At 35.7% G+C, this 19,878-nt stretch overlaps 1 protein-coding gene and 1 non-coding gene across 3 annotated transcripts; one reads left to right on the forward strand and one right to left on the reverse strand.

The window, feature by feature from the left end:
* Positions 1-572: 572 nt before the first annotated feature.
* LOC108487638 (transcription factor MYB111) lies at positions 573-3,779 on the forward strand. 2 transcript variants are annotated; one of them, XM_053019745.1, is made up of 3 exons: positions 573-1,220; positions 1,306-1,468; positions 2,869-3,779. In XM_053019745.1, exons 1-3 carry the CDS (start codon positions 1,088-1,090, stop codon positions 3,668-3,670), a joined length of 1,098 nt encoding a protein of 365 aa, XP_052875705.1. In that variant the 5' UTR covers positions 573-1,087; the 3' UTR covers positions 3,671-3,779. The 2 variants fall into 2 exon arrangements, with proteins under 2 accessions (XP_052875705.1, XP_017647509.1); XM_017792020.2 differs by having other exon boundaries at positions 584-1,220; positions 1,339-1,468.
* A 5,230-nt stretch (positions 3,780-9,009) lies between these two features.
* LOC128283186 (small nucleolar RNA R71) lies at positions 9,010-9,115 on the reverse strand. The gene has a single exon (XR_008273528.1). It is a non-coding gene; the product is annotated as a small nucleolar RNA R71 (small nucleolar RNA).
* Between the last annotated feature and the right edge of the window lie 10,763 nt (positions 9,116-19,878).

Consider the following 19,878-nt stretch of genomic DNA (forward strand, 5'->3'; position numbering starts at 1 on the left):
TAGCAGTGCGGGTAAACTTGGATGACTAAACAAACAATTTTGTGGTTTGACAAAATATCCAACAGAGAAACATTACAACTAGGGTTCCCAACAAAAAGAAATTAAACATCTCAAATGGGAACATTTAGCCATTGGGTAAGAGATATGCTTGTTCATGGCACAACACATTTTAATGTCTTCAAAAATACCCAATTAACAAGATGAAGAGGGCGAGCCAAGCAGTCGAAAACTTGATTACACTCCAATTCAGTAGAGACTTAAACTCAGCCTCTTGGTAAACCAAAAGGACCATATTTATACGTAGTTATCATCTGAATTTGACAGCAATATTTAATCACCCACCCCGGGTGCCGGTAGACAACTCCAAGTCTCCAAATACTGAAATTTTTGCTCGGTTAATTAAGGACAAGGCAGCCACCAAGTCTCGGGTTTGAAACATGTTTTAATGAAACAATAGTTGCACGTCATTCTTCTACCAAAAACACTACGTTTGCTGCTACTTTACTCATCCTTTACCAACTGCTTAATTAAGTACGTTTTTAATTGTCCTTCTTTTCGGTGCTTTCATTAGCCTGAGACCGTGAGTTTCAGTAAACGGGGCTTTCACATTATGAAGAAGAAAACAAAAGAGAGAGAATAGATTCGTGGAACTCCCTGTACCATTCAAGCTTTTTCATCAGTCAACTTCATTTCCTTTTTCTTTTTTTTTTTTTTTGGTCACTTTCTGGTATTGTACGTACCATCAAGTTCCCTAAATTCTGCAACGTTCATAACTCATCAATCAATAAATTTACGAATTAATTTGTACTAATCTACCTGTTTAAGCAAAGATTTGGGGTTTCTTTTATGTTTTGCCAAAAACTGTTCCTGGGTCTACATCATCATCGTCGTCATATTTCCCTTTCCATCCCTTCATTTAAACTCTCTCTTTACATTCAAACTCTAGTTGTATGGGCATCTACGTCGCATGTTAATGCACCCCCTCTCCTCTCCTCCCCTCCCCTTCACTTCTTTTTCTCTTTGATCTTTTGAGTTTAAAAGCCTTTCAGGGGGTAGTGAAAGCGGAAGCTGCTGAGCAAAGAGAGAGATGGGAAGATCTCCATGTTGTGAGAAAGTAGGGTTGAAGAAAGGGAGATGGACGGCCGAGGAAGATGAAATATTAGCAAACTACATTAAAGCAAATGGTGAAGGATCCTGGAGATCTTTGCCCAAGAATGCAGGTTTGATAAAATGATGATTGCATAATGGTGTTTTAGATATATATATAGCTTTTAACCTTTTCTTTTTATCAGCTTAATGTTTCAGTTTCTTTTTTATTTGGTTGTTGTTGTTGGAAAGGGTTGTTGAGATGTGGGAAGAGTTGCAGGTTGAGATGGATAAATTATTTGAGGGCTGATTTGAAGAGAGGGAACATCACTGCTGATGAGGAAGAAACCATTGTTAAGTTTCATAGTGCTTTGGGAAATAGGTACAAATATCACCTTGGTTTCAAATTCTATGGATTAATCCATTTCTTTTTCTTAATTTTGGTATAATAATACATATACTCTCTCATCTTACACATTCTATCATTATAAATAATTCAATTTATTTATCCCTCACATTTTTAAATTCTATTAATTTAATCATTAAACACATTTTCATCATAAATCAAAATTATAAATCAGATTCAAAAACTTGTAAAGACAGAAAGAGACGATGAGATTGTAATCCACTCTTATTAATAATCTAAAGAATAATGTTGATGGAATTCAAACAATTTAAGATGAATAGCAATTAGTGAAACTTGAAAAATTTTGAATTGATTTACAAAATATTAATTTCTTTATGATAGAAAATTTTTCCCAAGTGGTAGACACTACAAGTATTCCAAAAATCCTCTGAAAGTTACAATAAGCAATAAAAAAAAAAAAAACACCATATAATAACATGAAAAGGAAGATAAGTAACCAACAAAAACCATAAATTCAACCTTAAAAATTGCACAAACAAAAACTAGAGTTTTACTCTTAAAATTTTTCCAAAGAAAGGTTGTGGTTTTCTAGCAAAATCTTGGAGTCAAAATGCTCAAGTAACGCAACTTCCCTAAAGAAATGCACTTTTTTAAGTAGAACCGTAGAGTAAAAAATTATAGATAAGCTTTAATAAATAACTAAATGTCTAAAGACTTAACCTTGTCTAAACTCAGAAACAACAGAGTTCTTTTGTAGATGAAACTCTCAAAGACGATTTCTTGGGATTTTATAGTCATGGCTTGCGCCCTTTTAAGAAAATAAAAATGTTATCTTGATTAGCATTTTCCAATTAAATTTTTATTTGTTTATAATTTCGATTTATGATTAAGATGTGATTGAGAATTAAATTGATAGAATTTACAAATGTGAAAGGTTAAATTCATTGAATTATTTAGAATTAAGATCAAATGAATAGAATATGTAAGTATTTGGGACTAAATGTATTAATATATCATTTAAAAAAAGACAACAACATCATTTTTATTAATGATTTAATGGAAAGTGACCAGAACAAAACCAATCATAAACATTAGTGATGAAATTAAAAGATTTTTTAGTTCAGTAACCAAAACAGAAACATGTTAATCATTGGTATAATTTAACCTAAGAGTATTATTTTTTCAAACATAAGTCAAATGATAAATAACTAAAATTTTAACCTCCCATATTTATATACTAAAAGAAGACTTGAAGAATAGCATTTTACTTGAGAGAAGGGGATAGTTAATTCATAGCATATAGTAGGATTCGTTAAAATAAAATGTCAATTCCTAAGGTTGTTGGGTGGTTAATTCATAGCATTTTATATCCTTCGGACAAGTATTTATGTTTAACAGTGTTTGGTCTGTTCTAGGTGGTCTTTCATTGCTGCACAATTGCCAGGACGAACTGACAACGAGATTAAGAATTACTGGAACTCTCATTTAAGCCGGAAAATTTACAGTTTCAGCAAGACAATCAAAGAGACAAAACCAACTGATCTGGATGCAATCAAAACAGCGGAAGACCATCAACGGAAGAGAAGATGCGGCCGTACCAGTCGATCCGCCATGAAAAGACAAAAGCTAGCTTTGATGTCTTTGGGTATTTCTAAAACAGTTACCCCAAATGCCCAAGAAAGCAGCCATGGGGAAACCCTGGAAATGCATGGCTCTTGCATGCACAGCAATGCAGCTGGGCAGCCCCAAGGCAATTATGATGAGAGTGGAAGCAATGGTGGAAGAGCATTAAGTACTAATTCCGGGGAAGAAAGCTCAGGTGATGGGATTGAAAATGAAGTGCTGCTGGGACCATACGAGTGGCTCGACAATGAAATAAAGCGTCTCAGCTGTATCCTACAGCGAAGTCAAGGCGCGGATCCAAGTGGGAACCATGGGGGGGTAGTCGACAGTGTCAATGGGGTTATAAAAGATACTCAAAATGATGCGAGAGAAAGAGAAAGCTATGGCATTGGGAGCTCATCATCCAATACTACTGAGATTACCGATCATCATGGTGATGAATGGCAGATGTGTAACTCATCTGTTGATTTCATTGGTGATTTCCAGTGGTGTGATGATCATCAGTGGGAATTATCATGGGATGATTTAGAGAAGGCGTTCTGTTGGTCATGGGATGATGCCAATGGTGATGATGAAGCTGGAAAGAACACTTGAGTGTTTTATTTTTATTTTTTTTCTGGTGGAAAGAAAAAAAGCACTCAGTTAATATAACATTAATGCAGCATTCAGCAATTGGTATAAATGGTAAATGATCTTTTTAAAATGATTTCATTTGTTTCATTTCCCTAGGAAAGTTGGTGGGAATTATTATATAAAATATAATAAACAAAAGGAAAAATATGTGTAGAAATTTTGTGCACGATTTCTAGAGTTAGGTTTGGAGATTTCAAATATCGATTTTACTCCTTGTAGGATTAAAAAGAAAAAAAAAATTGAAAACTATTTCCTCATCTAAAGATTTTTTTTTTTTTTTTGTGTCTCTTGTAAATCTATATTTATTGTTAATCAATTCCAACTAAACTTAACTCACATCCAACTTATTTTTCTCTCTTAAGTTGAATGCTTTTTCCAGTGTTGCAATGATTAACCCTAGAACTTCCATCATTTTCTTCCTTCTTCCTTGTTTTCTTTTTTCAATATAAACCCATCATCCCCTGAATATATAATAAAGAAAATAAATAGAAGAAGATAGAGAACTTTTATGTCATTTTTCGTGAGAAGCATGGCAGGATTGTGCTCCTCTTGTTATTAAGGATTAAGAAAAGCATGTGAGAGTGATGCGTTGGAAGCGTAAGAGGAAAAAGAAGTTGCATTCGAATCTGAGAGTGAAGAATGTTGATATCACCTTGTGACGAAATAGAGATACCTACTGCTTTGTTTTATGCTTTTATTGCTGATTTTATTATTGGTTTAAATTTTTCTAAAGACTTGTGATATTTTTAGATATATGTTGTTGCTTCTGATTTGAAACAGTCTGAATATTGAATTTAGGAGTTTGGGAAAATTAAAGGAAAAAAAGAATTACGGAAGGATGTTTTCTATGTTACACATTCTAGATGATTTTTGTTAGGATCGACCCGTTTAAGCAACGAACAAGAAAAAGATAGCGGAATAAATTGAGAAATTGAACACATAAATTTAACGTGAAAAAATCTCTCCAAAGAGGATAAAAAACCACGAGCAAAGATAATTTTACTATAATGACAAAAGAACGAAAAGTACAAAAGATGAAGATAAAGACTAAATCTCAAAAACCCGAAAACAAAGAACCCTCAAACGTAAACACAAAATTTCTAAATATGTTATGAGTTCTAATATCTAATGTATTTTCTAAGGTTGTAAAAGAGCCTATTTATAAGCTAAATTCATATGTCAAATAATAATAATAAAATAATCTAAACTAATCAGTGTTTGATTGAAACAAATAAACAGAGTTTAACTAGAAGATTATTTCTTAAATTTGACTGAAATAGGAGTCATACTTAACAAATCTCCACATTGACTCATATTTCCATAATGCCATCTTTGCCAAAGCCCTCCACGAGCCTATCTTGAACTATGCAAGGAATTAACTGAGTCGAATCTGTGCTTAGAAACGGGAAGACTTCTAGCCTTCGACTTGTACACTGTCAAATGAAAGCTAACCTGGGTTTGATTTTCACGAACACAGTGCCCTAACTTTTCAAAACCTGCATCCAAAAGAGAACCTCTCTTCAACAAAACGGTCATACATTTTTCCCTCCTATGACCAAGTTGCCTCCACTCCAAACGAGTTGACTTCAACTCTCTAACGGACGAGGGACATCCGATTTCACCGGTCACTGTAGAACCTTCTAGAATATAAAGACTACCAGTTCTTTTATCTTTAAACAAAACGAGAGCTCCACGAGATACTTTAATGCCACTCGACTCGATGTTGATTTTGCATCCTTTCAAATCTAAAATACTTAAGGAGATGAGATTCTTTCGTAAATAAGGTACATACCTGACATCTGAGAGTGTCCTAATCATCTCATCGTGTATCCTAATTTTAACAGTACCAATACCAATTACCTTACTAGATGAATCGTTTTCCATGCGCATGACTCCACCTTCAACCGAATTGTATGTGGAGAGCCATTCTCTATTAGGACACATGTGGAAAGAACATCCCGAATCTAGGATCCACTCAGATATGAGCTTAGAGTTATCGCTCGTTGACACTAACAAGAAATCATCATTGCTTTCATTGGCCAAATTAGCACTGGCTACATCCTCCTCGTTACTCTCAGCAGCTCTTTTATTTCGCAGTTTATAACAATCTGCTTTGACGTGACCTAACTTTTTATAATAGTGACACCTTTTGTCTCGTTTTTTTGATGCTATCAAAACAGAAGCTTGCCTATCTACCTTGCTATCCAAATGAAGCTCATTTTCGAGTTTGTCTCTACTCAACAAATGACCTTTCACATCTTCGAACGAGAGTTTATATTTGCCTTAAGTCAGGGTCTCCTTGAATGACTTGTATGAAGGGGGTAAAGAGCACAATAATAGCATAGCTTGATCTTCATCATCAATATGAACCTCAACGTTCTTTAAATCATTTAAAAGAGTAATGAATTGACTGATGTAATCTCTAAGAAACTCACATTCGTTCATGCGAAACGTAAATAGATGTTGTTTCAACACTAAACGATTAGCCAAAGACTTAGTCGCATAAAGAGTTTCTAACCTTTTCCACAAGGCAGATGAGGTCTTCTCCATCAATAATTCCTGTAATACCATATTTTCGAGGCATAACTGGATTGCAGATAAAGCCTTTTCATCAAACTCTTCCCATTCTGTTTTATTTAGATTCTCAGGCTTTTTCCTAGTAACAACCTTTTTCAAGCCGGATTGAACTAGATTTGCCATCATCCGAACTTGCCACAGATTGAAATTTGTCTCACCATTAAACTTCTCAATTTCAAACCTTGTTGCTACCATATCTGAATGGGCTGATCTATAAAAATTGAACTAGCTCTGATACCACTTGTTAGGATCAACCCAATTAAGCAACGAATAAGAAAAAAATAGCAGAATAAATCGAGAAATTGAACACACAAATTTAACGTGGAAAAACCCCTCCAAAGAGGATAAAAAACCACGGGCAAAGATAATTTTACTATAATGGAAAAAGAACGAAAAGTACAAAAGATGGAGATAAAGACTAAACCTCGAAAACTCGAAAACAAAGAACCCTCAAAACGTAAACACAAAATTATCTAAATGTGTTATGAGTTCTAATATCTAATGGGTATATTTTCTAAGGTTGTAAAAGAGCCTATTTATAGGCTAAATTCATATGTCAAATAATAATAAAATAATCTAAACTAATCGGTGTTTGATTGAAATAAATAAATAGAGTTTAACAAAGAAGATTATTTTTAAAATTTGATGAAATAAGAGTCATACTTAACAATTTTTAATTTATTATTGTATGAAAATATTTTATAACTATTATTTATCGTAACATTTTGGTTATGCTTATGTTTTGATTGTTATGTATGTATGATTGATAAATCATAAAAGTAACATGTTTTTAATCTCATTCTTGACACGTTTTTGGATAATTTATTATGTAAATTAGTGAATTTGATCCTCCTAATCCTTTAAATTCATGTTCTATACTTAGGTGAACATAGGGGAGCGAAAGGAGCAAAAAACGGGTCAAAATCAGACAAAAGAACAGTTTTCATTTCCACACGGGCTGACCACATGCCCATGCGCCAACCCGTGTCAATTTCGCACCCTATTTCTCTTTTACGCGAAAAATGCCAAATTTTAAGGATTCTGAGCATTCTAAAGTTTATAAATACATACTAGAAGAGGACCTAAGGGAGCACGAAAAGAAAAACGAAGAAAAGACTCAAAGAAAGCCATTAGATTCATTTCAGAAGCGGATCTCCTTCAAGATTGAAGATATTTATTCAATTTCTTTAGAAATTTTATTGAGTTTCTTTATGTCTTATTGTTTTCCTAACTTTGAGATGATGTTATTCCAGATTATGAACTAAATTCCTTAAATACCTAGGGAAGATGAAACCTATATGAATCTTATTATTTGATTTCTGAATTACATAATAAATACTTGATTATTGTTCTCAATTATGTATGCTTATTTCGCGTTTTAATATTTTTAGGATATTAATTCATGCATAATGTGCTTATTTCAGTGAAGCAAAAGTCCCTATTTGAGAGTATATCTAGCATAATTGAGTGGAGTTGCATGCAATCCTAGAAATAGGACGACATAAATCTACCGGATTAGAGTCAAATCTAATAGGAGAATCAATAGATCGAGTTAATGCGACAATAGGGGTTTTAATTAGAAAGAGATTTCAATTAATCAACCTAGAGTCAGTTGTTTTTACTCTCGAAAGAGATATTAACATAATTTAGGGATTTCTATGGATCAATGTGCAAGTGAATAAGTCGTTTGATTCAAATTCAAAATAAGAAATGAGTCTAGGTGGATTCTTTCCTTGGTATTGCCTATCTCATTGGTTCAATTCGATCATTTTTCCTAATTCATTCTCTGTCGCATTCTTAGTAGTTAGTTTATTTAATTTTAGATTAAAAACAATTCCTTCAATTTATCGACTAGATAATAGAAAAATAGTAAGTACTAGTACTTTTAGTCCTCGTGGATACGATATTCCCGACTCACCATAGCTATACTATTATTCGATACGTGCGGTTGCCTTTGTCGTTATTTTAGTTAATTTAGTGACCATCAAGTTTTTGGCACTGTTTCCGGAGACTAAAATATTAGGAACACTCGATTTTTATTAATTTAGCCATTTTTATTTTTATTGTATTTTATTTTTGTTTTTAGTTTAATTTTTTTTTTCTAATTCTTCTTTTGTTTGCTTCTGGTTGGTTCCTTTAGTTTATAACTAGAAGAAACCCGTTAGGACCTTTAGTATTCGATAGTGAGATTGAAAGCACAACTCGCATAAATCATAGAGAAGTAAGGCAGAGTCGACAAAATATAGTGGAAGAGGAAGAGGACGTTATTATCTTTACTGAGGAGATGGCTGGTAATCAAAATAATCAGCTACCTCCTATGGTTGCCGCAAATCCTGTAAATCCGAATCCTGCTCCTCGTACTATGTACGATTATGCCAAGCCCACTCTAACTGGGGCTGAATTGAGTATTGTGAGACCTGTTATAGCTGCAAATAATTTTTAATTGAAGTCGAACACTATTCAGATGATCCAACAATTTGTTTAGTTTGATGGTTTGCAAGACGAAAAACCAAATACTCATTTGGCTAACTTTCTGGAATTTTGTGACACTTTCAAGATAAATGGTGGTTCTGACGATGCCATTCGCTTGCGGTTGTTTCTATTCTCATTGAGGAACAAAGCTAAACAGTGGTTGAACTCCTTACCACGAGGCTCTATCACTACATGGGATCAAATGACCGAGAAATTTTTATTGAAGTATTTTCCACCGACTAAGACAACTTAGTTGAGGAATGATATCTCTTCCTTCGTACAGATGGATTTAGAGACCCTATATGATGCATGAGAGAGGTATAAAGATTTATTAAGAAGGTGCCTTCACCATAGGTTACCTTTCAAACTTTCTACAACGGTTTGAATCCCTCAACTAGGCAATTGATCGATGTAGCTGTAATAGCCCTTACCTGTATCCAACGCCGGGGCAGGATACGAGGCATTACTAGACCTAAACTCACGCAATCATACAAGACCAAGACATGAATTTCTGTCCAAATTAAAACAAGTCATTAACATGCATATTGTCCCTTATATGGACTCACGAGGCCCAAAACATACATTGGGAGCGGTTCGGGACTAAACTAAGAACTTTGAGAATATTTGGAAGACTTAGATAATTTTCTTATTTTTAAGAGTCACACGCCCATGTGGGTAGGCCGTGTGGTCACACACGCCTATGTGGCTTGGGACACGTCGTGTCCTCAGCCCATGTAACTCTCTGACTATGACATCATCAGCAAAATAGGGTCAAACGGCTAAGTCACACACCTGTGTGCAAGGCTGTGTGGCGAATTAAATTCTAAAAATCAGGTGCAGACTTCACCCGGCCTAAGCACACGCCCATGTCCTAAGGCTGTGTCCTTTACACTCTCTGCCTATGTGTTTACTACTGGGTATTCTGTTTTGCATTAATTAGGGTGCAGGGGACACATGGCCGAACCATATGCTCATGGGGTAGACCGTGTGTCACACATAGCCTAGACACACGCCCATGTGTCTATCCGTGTGGACAACTTTAAGGCTATTTTCCAAGCCAATTGCCAACCTTATTAGTTCAAACACATATACAAATAAGCAATATTTCTTAAACTTGCATGCATGCATTTTCATACCATCTTATACACACACATGACACTCATCAACATTCAATCATCAATAACCATAGGCCATATTATAATGGAATTAGCACATACATACATAAATGAATAGGTTTACAACCCAATATTCATTATGAGCCATATCTCATGGTCATATAGAAAATGAATCAACTATCATTATAAACCAACACATTTGGCTAGACCAATAGGACATATAAAAAAAAGACCAAGTCCCTATACATGCCATACTCAAAATGTTAAGACTAACTATACCCAAATAATTCAATCGATAGTGTGAACGTACCTCCAACGTACTTTGATCCTTGGGCTAGCTTGATTATACTATAAGAAAATGGAACAGAGAGGGAGTAAGCATAAAACTTAGTAAGCTTGCATGTAATTAATAAGCAATAAGAGTATGCACCTTCATACACATACACAACATAACTTAAATTATCTCATTCTCAATTAACATTGTAGCCGTATCCTATCTCATTCAATTTACATAATGTTCAATAGAACGTAAGATCATAATTCCTTTATTTTCATCTTACCCAAGTCTTATCATTTCATAATCTCAATAACTACGAGCTTGGCGTACATACCTGTACCCTTTCAACATGATCATACTACGTCATTTCTTTGACAAGTCCTTGGACTACCCGTTGAACCACTTGGAATACTAAGGATACAAGATTCTCATACACATATTAAGATGATAATGCCATGTCCTCGACGTGGTCTTACATGGGATCTCACATAGATGCCATATCCCAGATATGGTCTTATACGAAATCTCATTTTGATACGATGTCCCAAACGTGGTCTTATACGAAATCTCATATCAACGCCATATCCCAGATAAGGTCTTACATGATAACACATAACGATGCCGATGCCATATGCCAGATATGGTCTTATACAGGATCTCATCAACCCAAATGTCCTCTCTTTGTCAAAATTTCAAGCTCCCAAATAGCTATTCTTGTTGTAATTTTTGGTGCATGAGAGAGTGAAGAAGATGACCATTTTATTTTTATTTTATTTAATCCATCTTAAGTCATCAAAATTCCAAATCTTACCAACTTTGACTTTTCATTTATTACACTCCATGTGCATCCACTCACCCATATAGTGGTCTAATTACTCAATAAGGACCTCAACTTTTAAGTTCTACAGCTATTTATCACATTTAGCTAATAGAACACAACTTTAGCACTTTATGCTATTTAGTCCTTTTTCACAAATTAAACATTCAAACAATAAATTTCTTAATAGAAATTTTACACAATCATATTATCATGCTATAGACCTCAAAATAATATTAAAATAAATTTTATGACCTCGAATGTATGGTCCTGAAACCACTGTTCCGACTAGGCCCAAAATCGGGATGTAACAACTCTCCCCCTTTAGGGATTTTTTGGGTATTGTGATCTCATTATTTCCTCAGGTTCTCATGTGGCCTCTTCAACCCCATGTTGTTGCCATAACACTTTTACAAGGGCAATACTTTTATTTCTTAATTGTTTAACCTCTTGAGCTAAAATTCTAACCAGTTCCTCACCAAAAGTCATATCCGGTCGTATCTCTACCTTTGTAGGTGAGATCACGTGTGAAGGGTCAGAATGGTAATGGCACAACATAAACACATGGAACACTCGTGAATTTTTTCCAATTTAGAGGACAAAGCCAACCGATATGCTACCGGCCCTATCCTTTTGGTAATCCCGTATGGTCCAATACAACGCGGACTCAACTTGCCTTTCTGGCCAAATCTAAGAACTTTCTTCCATGGAGATACTTTTAAGAATACCTTATCGCCAACTTGAAACTCAATCTCTTTCCGTTTCAAATTCACATAGGATTTCTGTCTATCCGAAGCCACTTTCAAGCAATCTCGAATCACCTTAATTTTCTCTTCGGTTTCTTTGACTAAGTCGACCCCATGAATTTGATTCTCTTTGAGCTCAGTCCAATAGAATGATGTTCGAAACTTGCGCCCATATAATGCCTCATAAGGCACCATTTTCAAGCTCGACTGAAAACTGTTATTATAGGCAAATTCCATCAACGACAAGTACTTTTCCCAACTGCCTTGAAATTCAAGAACACAATACCGGAGCATGTCTTCAAGTATCTATATTACTCTCTCTGACTGACCATCGGTTTACGGATAGAAAACAATACTAAAATTCAACTTTGTACGTAATGTTTCTTGTAGCTTTTTCCAAAACTGAAATGTGAAACTCAGATTCATATCCTAAATAATCGACAAAGGTACTCCATGAAGTCTTACAATTTTAGAAACATGCAACTCAGCTAGCTTATTGAGTGAGTAGTCGGTATGTACCGGAATAAAGTGAGCTAATTTCATTAATCGATCAACTACGACCCATACAGTATCTTTCTTTCTCGATGACAACGGTAATCCCGTCATAAAATCTATAGTAATTCGGTCCCATTTCCACTCGGGAACCATCACAGGCTAAAGTAAACCTGAAGGTACTTGGTGCTCAGCTTTCACTTGCTGAAAAATTAAGTATTTCAACACAAACTCTGAAATGTCTCTTTTTATACCTGGCCACCAATACAATCTCTTCAAGTAGTTATACATCTTGGTACTACCCGGATGGATTGACATACAACTACTATGTGCCTCGTGAAGAATTTTCCCAATAACCTCATCATCTCTAGGTACACAGACCCTATCTTGAAACATCAAACAACCATTGGAACAAATTCGAAAATCTGATTTAATACCTGCCTCACATTGAACTCTCTTAGTTTACAAATCACTGTCATATTTCTAAGCTTCATAGATCTCTTGGAGAAATGTCAGTCTAGCTCTCATCTCTGATAGTATCGAACCATCGTCAGACACAGTCAACTGAATATTCATAGCTCTCAAGGCAAATAAGGATTTCCTATTCAAGGTATCGGCGACCACCTTCGCCTTTCCCGGGTGATAGTCAATCACTAGCTCATAATCTTTTATCAACTCTAGCCATCTTTGTTGCCTTAGGTTCAAATCCTTTTGAGTCATCAAGTACTTTAAACTTTTATGGTCGGAGAATACTCGACATTTCTCACCATACAAATTGTGTCTCTGAATCTTCAACGCAAATACAACGGCAGCCAATTCCAAATCGTGTGTCGAATAATTCTTCTAATATGGTTTCAACTGCCTCGAGGCATAAGCTATTACCTTGCCTTCTTGCATAAGTACACAACCCAATCCATTTAAGGATGCATCATTATAAATCACAAATTTTGTTCCTGGCTCGGGTTGCATTAATACCGGAGCCTAAGTCAACAACGCTTCTAATTTCTCAAAACTCTGTTGGCACTTTTCTGACCATTCGAACTTGACATCTTTTTGTAACAACTTTGTCATCGGAGTGGCAATCATTGAGTATCCTTTAACAAACTGTCTGTAATAGCCGGCTAAGCCCAAAAAGCTTCTAACCTCATATATGTTCCTTGGCGATTTCCAATCAACAATGGCCGAAATTTTACTCGAATCAACTTGGATCCCATCACCTGACACAATATGCCCTAAAAATCTGACTTTTCTAAGCCAAAACTCACTTTTGCTAAACTTAGCATACAACTGCTTATCTCTCAAAGTTTGCAAACAGTTCTTAAGTGATCGGCGTGTTCAAACTCATCATGAGAATAAATCAAGATATCATCAATAAACACTACAACAAATTTATCCAAATAAGGTCAGAAAATTCAGTTCATTAAATCCATGAAAACTGCAGGAGCATTCGTTAGGCCAAAAGGCATTACCAAAAATTCATAATGACCATACCTCATTCGAAATACGGTTTTCGACACGTCCAAGTCCTTAACTCTCAACTAATAATAACTAGACCTCGAATCTATCTTGGAAAATACTGTGGCTCCCTTCAGTTGATCAAATAAATCATCTATCCTACGTAAAGGGTACTTATTCTTTATCGTCACCTTGTTGAGTTGTCGATAATCAATATATAGCCTCATCGAACCATCTTTCTTTGTCACAAATAAAACTGGTGCACCCCATAGTGAATAAGTAGGTCTTGCGAAACCTTTATCCATCAATTCTTGCAATTGGGTTTTCAACTCTTTTAACTCAATCGGAGCTATCCTATACGGAGCAATAGAAATGGGTGCCTTACCCGGAACTAGATCAATACCAAATTCAACTTTCCTAATTGGAGGCAATCTGGGAAACTCCTTTGAAAACTCGTTCGGATACTCACAAACTACCGGTACTGACTCAATCTTCAACTCTGATTCTCTTATATTCAACAAAAAAGCAAGATAAGCTTCGTAACCCTTCCTTATACACTTCTGAGCGGACATAGTAGAAATCACTATAGGCAAGCTACCTGATTTATCTTATTCAACCTGAAGAACATCACCATTTACATATTTTAGTTCAATAACTTTTCTCCCACAATTTACTACTATATCATGAGCAGTTAACCAATCCATACGTCAAACTCATCAAATGACAAAAGTATAAGGTTAGCCGAAAAACATTGACCTCTAATCATCAAAGGAGAATTCTTGCATACTTTATCGACTAACATATATTTGCCTAACGAGTTTGACACTTTTATAACAAATTCGGTTGATTAAACAAGCATGCTCATACTAGACACCAATTTCATACAAATATAGGAATGGGTAGATCCCGGATCAATCAAAGCAATAACAGTAGCATCATAGATAAAAAAATGTACCCGTAATTACATCCGGGGATGAAGCCTCTTCGCGATCGCGAATGGCGTACGTCTTTGCAGGAGCTCTGCCCTTAGGTCTCACAACAAACTCTTTAAGGCCATTCTTACTACTCACTCTATTACTCAGATTTTTCTGCGGTCTACCTCAACTAGCAGTGTTACTCGATCTTGCACTTTGATATCTCTCCTTTTCTACCATCTCGGGTACTCTCTAATAAAGTGGTCTGGGGAACTACACTTGAAATAGGTCATGTCACTCCCTCGACACTCATCGAGGTGACATCTACCGCATTGGGGACATTCCAGTCTACTTGGTTGAGTATTACCAACACTAGCAATCGAGGTGGTTTGGGCCTTAGTACCCGAATACTATTTACCTCTATTTCTATTTGAAAACTCAATAGAAGCATTAGAACAAGGATAGAAGTCCCTCGACTTCTTCGATGTGGACTGAAATGACTTGTCCACAGATTTTTTCTTTGAATCCCTAGCCTCGGACTCGGCCTTTCTCTTCTCTTTGGCCAATTTCTCGCCCTTACAAGCTCTTTGAATAAGTATAACGAATTCCTTCAGCTCAAGCATACCAACAAACATCTGAATGTCTTTGTTTAAATCATCTTGAAACCTCTTGCACATAATGGATTCGGTTGACACACATTCCCGAGCGTATTTGCTTAGTCTCACAAACTCACGCTCGTATTCAGTTACGGTCATTCTACCTTGCTTCAACTCAAGGAACTCTTTTTTTTTTTGATCCATAAATCTTTGACTAATATACTTTTTCTGAAACTCCTCTTGGAAAAATTCCCATGCTAGCCTCTCCCTCGGTACAACTGAGAAAAGTGTCTTCCACCAGTGGTAAGTTGAATCTTTAAGCAGTGATACAACACATTTCATGCATTCTTCCAGTGTACATGACAATTCCTTAAAAACTCGGATGGTGTTTTTGAGCCAAAACTTTGCTCGTTCTGGATCATCATCAATGCTAGCTCGAAACTCTTCAAATCCTTGATTTTGAATTTTATCCATCGGAGGTCTACTCACTCTTATAAAGTTCATACCACAGGGTGCCACTGGGATAGGTTGGGGAATAGGTGGGGGTGGAGGGGGTTGAGCATTCGGGTTCGTCCGAACGAACTTAATGTACCAAGCTTCCATCATATGGAGAAAGGCTTTTCGAACCTCTTCTCCTCCTTCTTGACTAACTGTGGGAGGTCTACTCTCTTGTGGCATTGTCCCTTCTGTGGGAGCAAGCGCATTACTTTCTACATCCTCGGATTCAGCTCGATTGGGATCTATCTATATAAAAAACACAATATAAAAAAGGTTAGAAGTTGTCACACTATCATAATGTATTTATGGCATGTATAGCTAGACTCATAGACATGCTATATTAGTCTAAGAATCGACTAAATCGTAGCTCTGATACCACTAAATGTAACACCTCTTACCCATATCCAACACCGGGACAGGGTACGAGGCATTACCGGACCTAAACTCATGTAATCATATAAGACCAGGACATGAATTTTTGTCCAAATTAAAACCAGTCATTAACATGCATATTGTCCCTTATATGGACTCAATATTCCCAAAACATACATTAGGAGCGGTTCGGGACTAAACCGAAAACTTTGAAGATATTTAGAAGACTTAGATAATTTTCTTGTTTTGGAGAGTCACACACCTGTGTAGGTAAACTGTGTGGGCACACACGCCCGTGTGGCCTGGGACATGCCATTGTCCTTAGCCCATGTAACTCTCTGACTATGATGTCATTAGAAAAATAGGGTCACGCGACCAAGTCACACGCCTATGTGCAAGGCCGTGTGGCGAATTAAATTCTAAAAAATCAGGTGCAGACTTCACACAGCCTAGGCACACGCCCATGTCCTAAGGCCATGTCCTTCATACGGCTGAGACACACAGCCGTGTCTCTGCCCATGTGTTTACTACTGGGCATTCTATTTTGCATTAATTAGGGTGCAGGGGACACACAGCCGAGCCACATGCCTATGGGGTAGACCGTGTGTCACAAACGGCCTAGACACACGCCCATGTGTCTACTCGTGTAGGCAACTTTAAGGCTATTTTTCAAGCCAATTGCCATTCTTAATAGTTCAAACACATATATAAATAAACAATATTTCTTAGACTTGCATGCATGCATTTTTATACCATATTATACACACACATGCCATTTATCAACATTCAATCATCAATAACCATAGGTCATGTCATAATGGAATTAGCACATCATACATAGATGAATAGGTTTACAACCCAATATTCATTATGAGCCATATCTCATGGCTATACACAAAATGAATCAACTATCATTATAAACTAGCACATTTTGCTAGACCAATACGGCATATAACAAAAAGACCAAGTCCCTATACATGACATACTCAAAATGTTAAGACTAACTATACCCAAATAATCCAATCGACAGTGTGAACATGCCTCTGACGTACTTTGATCCCTGAGCTAGCTTGGCGATACTATAAGAAAATGGAAAAGAGAGGGAGTAAGCATAAAACTTAGTAAGCTTGCATGTAATTAATAACTGATAAGAGTATGCACTTTCATATACATACCCACATAACTTAAATTATCTCATTTTCAATTATAATTATAGCCGTATCCTATCTCATTCAATTTATATAATGTTCAATAGAACGTAAGATCACATTTCCTTCATTTTCATCTTACCGAAGTTTTATCATTACATAATCTCAATAACTACGAGCTTGGCGTACATACCTATACCCTTTCAACATGATCATACCATGTCATTTCTTTGACAAATCCTTAGACTACCCGTTGAACCACTTGGAATGCTAAGGATACTCGGGATTATCATACACATATTAAGATGCCAATGTCATGTCCAAGATGTGGTTTTACATGGGATCGCACATTGATGTCATATCCCAAATATGGTCTTATATGAAATCTAATTTCAATGCCATGTCCTAGTCATGGTCTTACACGAAACCTCATACCAACGCCATATCCCAGATAAGATCTTACATGATAACACATAACGATGCCGATTCCATATCCCAAATATGGTCTTATACGGGATCTCATCAACTCAAATGTCCTGATATTGGTACATTAAGTATTCTTAAGGTTCAACCGGCTTTCATCATCTTAATTCTTTGTCAGACAATATCAACAATATTCACAAAGACAAATATACAATTCATGCAACACTAAATGCTAAATGCATAGTAAAATCTTGTATCAATTACACACAAACTTACCTCAGTACAAAAATATGGTCAATTTATTCGATTAAGTCCAAGATCTTGCTCTTTCCATGGTCTAGGCCCGGACTCCGTTTTTCTTGATCTATAATAGCAATTTCACTTATTTAATTACCACGTTATTAAAAAAAACCAATAAATCATATTTTGGAAAAATTATAGTTTTTCCCCTAAATTTTTACATAATTACAATTTAGCCCTTAGGCTCGTAAAATGAAATACGGCCAATTTTTTTCTTACCCAAGCCTAGCCTATTCATATTCCATCTTATAACAACCCACACTTTTTTCAAATCACATTTTTAACACCTATTTTTACATGTTTTAGAAACAAGTCTTTTTAGGCGTTTTCATGAAAAAAATCACTTAGAAAAAGATGTTCATCTATCACCAAACTTCCACATTCCTCCATTAATCATCAAAAATACATGCATGACACACATGGGTCAATTTTTGAACATGAACCGTAGCTCAAAATAATGGTAAAAATATCTATATCATGCTTTAAGGATCTCAAAAACATAAAAAACATCAAAAACTAACACCAAAATGACTTACATGTAGAGGGTTTCTCTTTGTCAAAATTTCAAGCTCCCAAATGGCTATTCTTGCTGTAAAGTTCTGTACATGAGAGAGGGAAGAAGATGACCATTTTATTTTTATTTTATTTAATCCATCCTAAGTCATCAAAATACCAAATCCTACCAACCTTGACTTTTCATTTATTACACTCCATGTGCATCCAATCACCCATATAGTAGTCTAATTACTCAATAAGGACCTCAACTTTTAAGTTCTATAGCTATTTATCACATTTAGCTAATAGAACACAACTTTAGCACTTTATGCTATTTAGTCCTTTTTTACAAATTAAGCATTCAAACGATAAAATTCTTAACAAAATTTTTACACAATCATATTATCATGCTATAGACCTCAAAAGAATATTAAAATAAATTTTATGACCTCGAATTTGTGGTCCCGAAACCACTGTTCCAACTAGGCCCGAAATTGAAATGTTACAGCAGCAGTCGGTGGGACTCTGAATAATAAAACACCTGAAGAGGCTTATAAGTTTATAGAGGAGATGTCACTGAATAATTATCAGTGGTAAGTCATGAGGACGAAGCCGACAAAAGTAGCCTATTTTTTTAACTTAGATGCGGTCACCATGTTATCGAATTAGGTAGAACTCTTGAATAAAAAAATTTATTGTTTATGTGTTTCTACGCAGGTACATCTGGTGATGCAATGCGACAGAAATGGAGATGGAATGAATAATTCAGAATATCTACCCTACGGGCTTAATATGGAGAATGAGCAGATAAATTATATGTATAGTAATTCTAGACCTCAAAATAATCCTTATAGTAATGACTATAATGGAGGATGAAGGAACCACTCAAATTTCTCACGAGGTGGTCAAGGAAATCAAAGACCCCAACCCCCGTCAGGTTTTCAACAACAACCTTATCAGCATGAGAAGAAACTAAACCTTAAAGTTAGCAAAATTTATTTCGGTGTCAGAGATCCATTTTTAAAACACCGAGACGGCTTTGAAAAATCAACAAGTGTCAATTCAAGGGCTCGAAAATCAAATTGGATAGCTTGCTAAATTAGTCTTAGAAAGGCAGCAAGGTAGTTTACCTAGTAACATCGAACCCAACCCAAAAGAGCATGTGAAAGCAGTTACATTGTAGAATGGGAAACTGTTGGCTGAACCTAAAAAGAAGTGCAACAGGAATTTGATAAGAAAAAGGACAATGGGGTAAAACCTGAAGTGAGTGAAACACCAGTATTTAAGAAATATAAACTACCGATCCTATATCCAGCAAATTTGAAGAAAGACTGCATGGATGCACAATTTGGTAAATTTCTTAAACTTTTTAAATAGCAACATATTAACTCACCTTTTGTTGAAACTATTTTGCAGATGCCTACATATGCAAAATTTTTTAAAGAGCTATTAACAAATAAAAGGAAGTTTGA

This window comes from Gossypium arboreum, chromosome 10, assembly GCF_025698485.1.
Source record: "Gossypium arboreum isolate Shixiya-1 chromosome 10, ASM2569848v2, whole genome shotgun sequence".
Classification (NCBI taxonomy): Eukaryota; Viridiplantae; Streptophyta; class Magnoliopsida; order Malvales; family Malvaceae; genus Gossypium; species Gossypium arboreum.